The sequence below is a fragment of the Chaetodon trifascialis genome, chromosome 4 (genome assembly GCF_039877785.1).
Source record: "Chaetodon trifascialis isolate fChaTrf1 chromosome 4, fChaTrf1.hap1, whole genome shotgun sequence".
Taxonomy (NCBI): Eukaryota; Metazoa; Chordata; class Actinopteri; order Chaetodontiformes; family Chaetodontidae; genus Chaetodon; species Chaetodon trifascialis.
This window is the reverse complement of record NC_092059.1, coordinates 5,356,330-5,367,892: the sequence shown is the minus strand read 5'-3', so window position 1 is coordinate 5,367,892 and position 11,563 is coordinate 5,356,330. Positions and strand designations below refer to the sequence as shown.

Genomic DNA, 11,563 nt, shown 5'->3' with positions numbered 1-11,563 from the left:
ACTCAGGTGAAGACATTTTAGTGCGGAAAAGGTCGTTTCGGATTAAACACAATATTAGCTAAGCTTGTTATAAACAGTGTGGTCCCGTCAGTGTCAGTGAAATTGACCGTTATTGCCGTTTCTGTGGAGGCAGTTAGAGGAAGTGACAGCTCGTGCCACGTCACTGGCCAGAAGCCGTCTCGCGCTGGGTTGATCAACTGCTAACGTTAGCTTAACGGCTGATATCAAAAGACACGGTTGATATGTTTTGAACGATTTTTAAGGATTGAGTTTACCCTCCTTTCATTTTCAATCTTTTCTTTTTATAAAATGTCGTTGCAAGTAATGTCTGTGGATTCTAAAGACTTGGTAATAATATTAAATTCAGAAAATTAATCGATATTTCTGTAGCAAAAACTGAATCAGCTTTTCAAGCGAGTTGATCTATGGACGCTGCGGATTGCCATAGCAACAAGTTCAGGCTTGTGTGACGTTTATATGCTGCGACGCGCGATTGCCACGTCACCTTTGAGAGACTCGTGTGTTTGTTTTGTTGGAGCTACATTAGCTGACATTTCTGATGTTTCTTGTATTGCGCTGCATTTAGCTAACACTGACACTTGGCAAAATGCTGACGACGGAGGATTTTACGCACTTTCCGCGGCAGGTGTGGGAGAAGGTGCTGACGAAGGTAAAGAAAGCAGTTGTTTTTATGGATGACAAGTGTGCAGAGGCTCTACACTGGAGCGGAGGTGCTGAGGTCTTATTGGAGGCAGGGGCCAAAAATGTAAAGGAGTTTTCAAGCTTCGAAGCCTGCGGTGTGAATGAACCGAAAGCCGTGTTTGTGGTGAGCACTTTGTTGAAGGGCAGAACGGTCGACATCATTAAAGACATCATATCCCTCAGTCACTTCCAGTACTGTGTCGTCTTCACCACCGTTGCTCACTCCGTGCACCTGCTCGCTAACAATGTCTCGACAGAAATGGATGGGAACCCTGTGTTTGAGCAGTTTGAAGATAAGCTGTGCGAGTGGATGGGAAACATGAACTACACGGCCGAAGTCATGCACGCCCCGGTGGTCTTCGCCCCTGTATCACAGCAGCTACTCCTCACACCCACGTTTGCACACCTGTTTCCTCTGCTCTCACCTGATCTGGAGTCAATAAACGCAAAGCGACCAGAGAAGAAGAGATTTGGTGGCCTGGTCGACATAGACATGCACTCCCTCCCTCTTGAGCTGCAGCTTGAAATCAAATCCTTGGCTTCAGCATTAAATTCACTGTTTGAAGCTACAAGCACCAGGGAAGAGAGCTTTGCTGTGGGTCCCATGAGCCGCATCATAGCAGGGGAACTGGCCAATCACCCTCAGGCCAAAAACAGAAGGAAGACAGCCCCTAATAAAGCATCCATCATTTTTGTGGACCGAACAATGGATCTTACAGGTAAAATCTCCATCCTTTTCGGACCATATTGCATCAAATCATTCTGCAGAACCCTGATCACATCACAATCATGACCCTGTCTATTATTTTTTATAGTATTTACAGCTAAAACTGCAAAAATAGTGTCCTGTGACACGCCTTGAGTACAAAAAACATTGATGTCGATCGATCACAGCTGTTACAGCATATTGAATTCTCCATTTCTTGATTCCCAGGAGCTGTTGGACATCATGGCGACAACCTGGTGGAGAAGATTCTCACAGTGCTCGAACCCTTACCTGGTCATGTGACAGACGTACAGGTGGACATGCTGGAGCTCACCAGTCTGCAGCGGACCCCTCACTCCCAGACCACCTTGGCCCCCGGCTGTCTCGCACAGACCCAGTGAGTGCCTCTCTGATGAGAGCTTTGACTGTAGCTCATTCATAGCAAAAGTCATTGGTATGATAGTAGTCAAGAGTCATTTGCAGTTTTTCTACACCTGTACGTGCTGTATGTACATCTGTACTTCTCAACCAAGCTATCAGAAGCTAAACTGAAAGTTTCAGATATTCTGGCCATGCGTGAGTTGCATCTGTTTATGCAGAGTTCTGGTGGTTCATTGTAATGCCCGAGACCCAGTATGACATTTAACAGATGTTCACAGGGCAGAATTTAAGGTCATCTATTTTGCAGTTTTGTGTTTCGCCAGCATAAGCACCATTTGTTATTCGAGGGGTGTTTGCAGAATTTTAATATCACATGCACTGATCAGCGATGTTGTTCCCATCAGGAGCAAAATATGGAAAGTGTGATATTTATCCCCCTATCAGAGCTGCAATGAGTCGTCAATGAATTGTTTAGACTGCAACTATTTTGATTATCGTCAAATTATTTCAATCAGTTTTCAAGCAACAATGCCAAATGTTTTATGCTTCTTACCTCTCAATTGTTGGAATTTCCTTGTTATATTATAGTAAGTTGAATACTTTTGGGTTTTGGACTGTTGATCACACAAAACAAGACACTCAAAGACGCCACCTTAGGCTCTAGGAAATTGTGTTGGACAGTTTTCCCTATTTTCTGATTTCTTTCTGATTTTTTTGGCCAAATCATTAATCATTATGATTAATGATCATTAATCATTATGATTAATGATTTGGCCAAAACTGAAAAAAAAATGATTGGTTAGTTAATCAGTAATAAAAATGATTGTAAATTGTGGCCCTACTCTCTACCCCAGTAATGATTGCACTCACGATTTTTTTCATTGCATTCATAAATCATTGCATAATCCAGAGATACAGCTTATATTTTCAAAGCTCGCGTTTCAGTCTGGTTTTGCACACAAAGAACTGTGTTTCCTGTTGGGAGAGCACAAAAAAATGCTCATCAGATGTAGTATCATTCTGAAAACCGCTTAAGCACATTGGTAGCGATTTGAGTAGTTTGCGACTACTTTGCCATTAGATATTACAAAAAAATAAGTTTTAAAAAAGAATAAGAAGGAGCTGCAGTGTTGGAACCTGTTGGCCTGATGTGGCCTCTCTTTGTGGGGTTTGCATGTTCTCCCCGTCCCTGTGTGTGTTTCCTCGGGCTGCTCAAATGTCTTCCCAAATTTCCATCCATGTTCAGTCAACTGGAGGCTCTAAATTGCCTCTAGATGTGAATGTTAGTGCGAATGGTTGCCTGTGTCTATGTATTATGTTCAAAATGGCGTCCAGATTGATGAGTTTAGATACGGAACAGCATGGCAAATACTTTGCTACCCACCTCCTTGTGGAATATTATCCTACCTGAATGTCTTTAATTCTTGTCCACGGACATGAAACCAGCTTGGAAGCGGATCTGAAATGGAGCTGTTTATTGGAACCCATCCCCACACTGACACCACCACAATATACATTTTTGCATACTTTTCCCACCTGGCCAAACACACTTATGCACATACACACACCCGCCAGCCCGCCCTCAGTGAGTCGAGTGGCACATGACCAGCATTAGGTGCCAGTTGCTCAGTGAAGCCTGCCTGTAGTCTTGGCTGTGCACATGCACGTGTTCGGCGCCTGCGGTGGGGCTGTTGTACATGGCAGGGATTAGTCCTACATCATGTGTTCCACTCCCGCTCTTGCTCCTTCATGTGGTTGCAGGAGGAAAAGGCTTTGACCGAGAAGAAGAGTTTTGTGGCCGGAGCTGTCATGCAGTATGTCTGACTGCGCTCATGAATGAGCGTACACATGCAGCGAATGCAGCGGGGACCGCTCTGAGCCGGGTGGGAGGCTCTGTTGTAATGGAACCACTCTTAGATCTTTCTAGTCAGCGCTGTTTAGACAGCGTGTACTGCAGCAGATTATGCGAGCACAGCAGGGGCAGGTTGCACCAACCCTCGGATGCAGGCCTCAAGTCTGGGGCAAACGTCAACCAGATACCTTCAATACACCCACAAATGCATGTCTCAGGTCACTGTAGTCGTTCTGAATATCTCGACTGCACAAACACAGCTGAGTAGAGCTGCAGACGGATGAAGCGTTTCATATTGGATACTCCATGCTGCAGCAACAAGCTTACCCCCTCACATCGCCTCTCTGTAACAAGGTTAAAGTGTATGATGACAAAGCACCCTAAGGTGGGATTGGTGGCTGTGCAGAGGTTGAGGTCCCAGCGGCAGTGTTTGCAATCACTGCTCCCGATCAGCCAAACACCTTTATCTCACAACGTTTCGGTGGCCGATTCAGACATTGCACACAAGTTCCAGCAGGCGCCCGGACACAAGTGGGCAGACGATGAAGCGAAGCTGACAGTAATAAGTAATGCGGCTGGGCACTATCTGTTTGGAGTATGTGTCTGATCAGGGCCAGCAGGATCAGCAGGAGCGTTATTGCTCGCGCTATCTTCGAGCAGATGGCCCAGTTGAGCCTTATCACAGATGTTTAGGAGATTGAAGTGCTGCCGAGGCACAGCAAGAAAGAAGCCTAGAGTTCCCATTTTACTTAACTGCCTTCAAGTGCCAGATCACCACAGGCAGACTTAATGTCAATCACCGTAATATATTCAGGACAGGGTTCTGCAAATGCATGTTTTAGAGGTGTGCTGCTCGTAAGCCTTAATCTCTGCAAAGTCTGCAAAAGATACAAAAGCACACATTACTAAAACCGACTGTTTTCTTTGCATGATGTGAACTGTGCAGAGGGCTGGACCCTAGTGGCTCTGTGTGGTTTGATTGTCTATATAATAAGTTCCCTCCTACTGTATGTTTATACACCTATGATTTATTGAGTTATTTTTAGCTCAGACCACCGTGTGTTTTGATTGGTTTTGTTGTGTAGACCGGCTCAATCCTTTAAATATTAGGTGCAGACCTAATTTGGACCTTTTGTATGATATTTCCTTCAGTAATTCCAGGATATTTTTATAGATTACCGTGTCTTAAACATTCTGTGGGTGGTTGTTGACTCTAGCTCTCCTGACAAGACCCCACACTTACTTTGCAATTACTGTCATATTGTCTTTCATAACCTGGTGTGAATTTTCCTGATCCTGCAACCTGACTTTCGCTCTGTGGTTCCAGTAGTCATGCCAGAGAGAAAGTATACTTTCTGTGGGTGTGTACGTGCACACGCACACGCAAACACACTTCCTTTGCCTGTGCTGCTTTTGTGTCAGTCCATTCATGTCCTATGGCGTTCTTTTTAGGTCATTAAGTAGTACCAGGATGCACAGTTTGCTATATATAAAGGGATGTTGAGTGAAAGTGGCAGTGGGAGTGTTGTTTTGTGTGCCTGTGTGTGTGTGTGGTTGTGGTGAGGTACCTTCCAGTCCAGTCTGTGTAATTTGCTGTGCTTGGCTGCACAGCCCTTGTGATCCAGGGTAGGACACATGAACCCCATTGGCAGAGGGCACCAAGTTTCCCTCAGTCTCAGACTGAACCCTGCACCCCCGTCATCTGGCTGCCTTCGACCTTGATCCTGTGGTGGGAGTGTGCGCATGTGGGTAGAGCCGAGTACGGGTGGCCAAGGTGCTCTGGGCCTGCCTCAGGAGCTGCTGAGCTTGAGCCAGCCAGAGTCACAGACCGCACCCTGCCACGAGAAAACACTGCGAGGCTGCCATCTCCTCAAATCTGCCCAGCAGCTCCTCCGTGCGTACCACCAGGATGGAGGGAAAACACCTATTTCGGTCCCAGCTGGGAAATATGAGCATGAATAAAAAGCCATGCACGCTTATTTGAGCGCAGGCTGTATGGGAAACGTGACAAAAAAAAGCAGAGATAGTAGAGTGTGGAGAGGAGAGAGCAAATGACAGACAGCTGAGCACAGCTCACCCTGTTTTTACCCCACCAAGAATAAAGGAGGGGTATGAAAACCGGCCACAGTCATTATATGGTGGTTCCTTTCAGGCCAGAGATTGTTTTGCTATTCTATACTTACTTAGTTAAACTTGAAGTGAAGTATTTCAAGTGATTTATAGGCTGAACAACAACTGAACTCCATCATTGCCTTAGTGTGACTTTCCATACAAGCCTGCCTGTTATGTTTAGAAGATTACACGGCCTGTGTGAGCAGCGGTGTGCAGGCTGTTGATTCTGGCATACATCAGCCTCCTCACGTTGTATCTTGATAAAAACACTCACCCTCACCGTAGCTGAGCCCGCAGCTGATGATGAATGTTAGTGTGTGGAAAATTAATTTCAGTGTGTGTATGTCACGCCGTGCAGTAAGTAGAGGTAGCCATGCCAACAGGAAAGTGCTTTTTTCCTCTCCACAATAAAACACTGCTATGTGCTCGAGGACCAGTCTCAGTATGAGAGTCTCAGAGTGAAGATCAAACTAAAATAGTCTCAATTTGATATTTTGAAGACTTCCCCAAACAGAAGAGATCCAGTTCTCCCTCTGAGCCTTTATGCAAGAGTCTGGATGCTTTCATCTGATCATTTAGACCCCCCTCACGTCAAAAATAAGTTCGTTTTTTTTGCTGCTCATAGCTGTCGACACGTTGGTCGTTACGTACAGGAGATGCAGGGATTTCACCGTGTTTTAGGATTCAGGGAGCTGACATGTCCTCGTTCATTTCAGGTGTTCTGTCTCTGTTTCCTCCTTTTCCCAATTCTGTTTTCTCTGCAGTGAAGAACGTATCTCATCCTGAAACCCACAGAACATCAATCACTAGATTGCTTTCACCTGAACAACTTGTGCTCCGTGTTCCCATCAAGGCCGAGATAACGAAACCCATTCCGTCTCCCGCTCCGTCATTTGATATTCACTCCGGAGAGCACTTTTTATTTGGGAAAGAGTGTGCGTGCATTTAATCAGTAAGAGGATAAAAAGACCCCAAAGATGGCAGTTTACATCCTCCAACCCCACTTCTTCAAAGAGCTCCTGCTGCTGCCTTTCATTTGAAATTGTAAAGTAGCCAAGAGACGTGAGGGGAAGAGAGTCCCACATCACCCCCGCACAGATCCTCCATTCTCACCTTTTCCCAGAAGAAGAAAGGTTCTGACGTTTCCTGGAATAATTGACATTATTTGTCATGTTCATCATCAAGTTGTGTGTATTTTTACACACAAACCCTGGTTTGTTGGGATGCAGAATGTGATCATTTGCTGATCCTTTTTGACATAAACTCAACTCAAAACAGCACAAAAACATTATATTTAATGCTTCACCTCATCAGCTTCATTGATTTTTGTAAATATCTGCTTATTCTGAATTTGATGTCAGCTCCAAAAACACCTGTTTGGATCATTCCACAGGTAAACAGGTACATTGGTGACAGGTAAAAGTATCATGATGGGTATGAAAGGGGCATCCTGGAAAGGCTCAGTCGGTCAGAGGATGGAGCGAGGTTCACCACTTTGTGAACACATGATTGGATGAAGGAGATTAACACATGAGCTCAGGAACACTTCAGGAAACTTGTCAGAAAACACAGTTTGTTTGCATTCTGTTTTTATTGAAGTTTTACACAGCATCCCGACTTTTTTGCTGTCAGGATTGTATTTAATTTGGATTTTTACCAACTTTTCACTATAAATATTCATAATTCTACATTATAAATTCTACATATACATTCAAGGAAATTTCCTACTGTCATCATCTACTGTCATGAGATAATAACACATTTTTTTCATTCAAAAACCTATATTGTAATCCCGAAGAAGAAGAAGAAGAAGAAGAAGAAGAAGAAGAAGAAGAAGAAGAAGAAGAAGAAGAAGAAGAAGAAGAAGAAGAAGCTCCAGTGAAAGTATTTTCTCCGCTTTTAACCCTTTTTTTAACCCTTTCTCCATGGCAGACCAGGAGCGGTGGGCTGCCAGCCGAGGGCGGGGCCCGGGGACCCAGTTCCTCTTGTCACCATTGCTCAGGTGGTGATCTTCTTGCATGTTTTTAGTGGATTTTTTTATGGAGGTGAGCACGCGGAGAACATGCACACAGAAAGGCCCTTTTTTTCCTCAAGCAGCAGGCACCAAAGGCATGGTGGAGGACACGCCCCCCCAGCGCCCACAGCGCCCCAGGCTGGAATCGAACCAGAACTTTCTAGCTGTGAGGTGACAGTGTAACCACCGTTCCACCGTGCCACCAACAGTCTATGTGCTTTGCTGTTCTTCAGTAGTTCAGTAGAGGTCCTGTCTGTGTGGAGTCGTCACTGAATCAGACTGGCCAATGAGAGCTCCCGTTCCTGCACTTCAGCGTCGGTGTGTTTAGTTTTAGTGTGCATCTCCCCTCCTCCCCTCGCTTCCTGCGGAACTCCTCTCCCTCTTTCTCTCTCCATAAATCCGCCGGGTCATTTGTCCCTCTTGCCAGAACACACAGACACTCAAGGCCGGGTCTGGTTTTCGGTCCACCTCTCCCTCTCTCATGTATCACGTACACAGGGATGTTTACAGGAAACCGACAGCCTGTTTTGCCCCATTAAAAACATTCCATAAATTAAGTGGCTGAGGAATGGGACTGACCCTGAGCGATTCTATTGGGCTGGATCTGTTACTGTACATGTAGACCTGTTGGACAGGACACAGATCATCCCAATCATCTGCACTGGGAAATGGATCACAGTCCGCTGCTGCAGCCTGCTGAGCGTGAAGTTTCGACGCTCTTGATCACATTGAGGATACTTACATTAACATTCACCGCAGAGCACTGTTGTTTGTGGATGTTGCACAGGTGCTGACAAACTCCAAAAAGTCAGCTGTGATCAGGAGCATGAAGTTTCTCAGCTAGACTGTCGAGCTATTGAGTTAAAGGCGAACAGATTTGCTGTTTTACGTTTTCTCACTTACCTCCAGAGGTATCCGTCCAGCCGGTGGCGTAGCCAGGATTTTTCAACAGGGTGGACTTTTGCCTACAGCAATTGTTCCAAAATTAAACAACACATGATTTCATCACAGATCAGACGATTAATGGCAAACAACAATGGGCTACATTGATAAATAGATTATGCTTTATTCATACCCGGGAGGAATTTAAGGCACGACAGACATGCATGCATGTGATTTTAACATCGAACATAAAGACTTGTCAAATAGCTAGTCAAGACCACGGAGAAGAGAGCCATATAAAGTAGCCTGGGCTAAATATGAGCAAAAACACGTACGCAAGACTAACGCTGCAGGCGACCGCGAGTGCTTTGTAAACATGGATTCTGAAGGTACAGCTCAAAATAACAAAAAATAATAGAACAACTGAATTGGGAAGAAAACGGGGAGGGTGGAGAGAGAGAGATGCCCATCACCAGCCTGAATCAGCATCAGTCAATAAATATTTTTTTAGCGCAGCTAACAGCTAGCATTCATTGTGAGCTTCCAGCGATTGTTGACACAGCTAACGTACGCACGCTGCGGCCATTCACCCAATCAAAATGAAGCACAGAATATTAAAAATGGACAAAAGAGCATTTCTGTAAATATTTGTAACATAATGATACTTTATTGAAACAAAATTGCTCTCACACAATTATTTGCACAAAAATATTATTATGGGCTATTTTTTCATTCCTGAATTTCAAGTTAATGCTGGGCACTTCTGATAGGGTGGGCCAGCTGTCAATCATAGTGGCACTGGCCTACATTGGCCCTTATGTGGCTACGTCACTGCGTCCAGCCATGCAGATAGCTTTGATTTCATTTGCAGAGATTTAAGATGAGACTTCTGCCTCCACTGGGATACAGCTGACTTCAGTTTAATTTCATTTGTGGACTTAAAAACAAATCAGCAGCAATGTGTCTTTCCAGACAATAAGTCCATAAAATCCACAGACATCACACTTTTCATTGTCTTTGTCTTGATTTATTCTCCATGAAAGCTTCCGACGGCGTCTTAAGTGGATTACACAGAGCGATGGGACACTTCCTGGAAAGAGGTGCCGCTGAATATGTAAATGATATTTTTCAGCGCACCACAAACAAGGTTCCTTTCACCTGTGTTGTGTTGCGATGGCAGCAGAGATCTCAGGGATGTATCTCAAACAGTGGTTTCAGAAAAGAGTAAACGTGGGTTTCTTATTTAATCTGCATGAACTGACTCTTTAAAAACCTTTCATCATTCATATGAGTGTCGTGTGACTCACCTCTGAATCATGCCCTGAACTCTGGATTTCGTTCTACACTCTTCTCGTGTGTGCGTGTCGGAATTAAGAAATAAACACTCAAATGTGTGTGTTTACACGTCCACATGCATGTTCGGCCCACAGGATGAGGAGTAAGTGTAAGAAATCCTGAGTCAGAACGGTTCGAGCAATTCTTTTCTGCTGCATCACACACTTCCAGGAATACGATCCCCCTCCTCACCCCCGCGCTCATTAATGCCTTGGACATGGTCAGAGGCATTTCATCACTTTTAATGGGTACATGCGTGGTCATTCCTTCGTGCGGTACACACATCTTTCTTTATATTGCAGTATTTGATGCTTAACTGCCTTTTAATGGTACAGCACTCATTACACATTTAGTGGAATTTGGTTTTGGGCACAAACGCCCACACGCTGCAAACCCACCCACCCACCCAGCCTGTCCAAAGAGGCCAGAGAAGTGCAAATCAAGTGCAAGAGTGCCCCCTTCAGTCTGTGTCCCAGCATCCTTTTCAGCAGACAGAGCCACACTGCACTGAACCCTCTCAGATGGCCAAGCACACACACCACACACACCCAGCCCCCACCCCACACCCCCATCCATAGTAGAGTAGTTACTCAACAAAGTTCCCTGGCTGGTTATGGAGCCTGTCTCACACCCTGCCAGTATAAACCTCACCCCCCCCCCCCCCCCACCGCTCTGCCCTGCTCGAACCCCCGCCTCCGTCTGACCAAATGGCCCAGGGAAAGCGTCGGGCTGGGGGAGCGGGCTGGCTGGCGGAGGGGCGGGTGCGCTGGGGTGGGCAAGCAGCCAAATTAGAGGCGTATTTCATCCACACTCTGCTGAGGCCCTCCGTCCACACACGGATGCACGGGGGTCGTGTGCAAACTTATGTACAGATGCATCAGTGCACGAACGCACACGCCTGCTCACATATGGCCAGGTCACCGCACACTATTGGCATTTCAGCCATGACAAGCATGTGGGACTTCACGGTTTGCGTAATCGTAGTAGTTTTAATACTTCATCATTGCATGGGAGGTGTTTTCCAGAAGTGACTCCACGTCATAGTCTTGACCAGTAACTGCAGAGCTCTGCTTCATATTCATGTCTTCATCTCAATGGAAGCAAAACAAGAGATTGTAAAAAAGTTTTTTATTATTATTTTTACTGTATCAGTTTCTACATTAGACTCTTGCCCTGGGTTGAGTCGTGTTTGCTGGGCTTTGTGTCTGGTTCTGGTGTGAAGATGGCGGCCGTCCCAGTGTGAGCCCCTCTCCTCCCCATCTCGCCCCAGCCCAAGGTCTGGAACAGATTACATCTGATATTAAACACATGGCAGCAGTTAGAAAGGAGAAAAGGCGAGAGGAGAAAAAAGGTTTTTCAAAAAAAAAAGAAAAACAGAGTGAATTTGTCAACGAGTTCCCTCCTACCTCCCCTCTCTCCGTCCATAGCCCCTTTTCTCTCTTTGTCTCGCTTCAGTCTCTGGTCGGTCCTGAGAGGATGGAGAAGATCGTGTCCGCTCACGTCAGTCCAGCCGTCAGAGGCGCAGACGGAGATGCGGGCTGTAGATGGCCTTTCATCCAGCCAACAAAGTGTCAGTGCC

The 11,563-nt window shown here is 45.6% G+C and overlaps 1 protein-coding gene across 1 annotated transcript in view; it reads left to right on the top strand.

Moving 5' to 3' along the window:
• Positions 1–503: 503 nt before the first annotated feature.
• The window catches only part of scfd2 (sec1 family domain containing 2), an 89,439-nt gene continuing 78,379 nt past the window's right edge, over positions 504–11,563 (top strand). The window contains exons 1-2 of the mRNA XM_070960113.1: positions 504–1,421; positions 1,637–1,805. Of these exons, the coding sequence (XP_070816214.1) occupies positions 608–1,421; positions 1,637–1,805 (983 nt within the window). The 5' untranslated portion in view covers positions 504–607. The remainder of the gene's footprint in view (positions 1,422–1,636; positions 1,806–11,563) is intronic.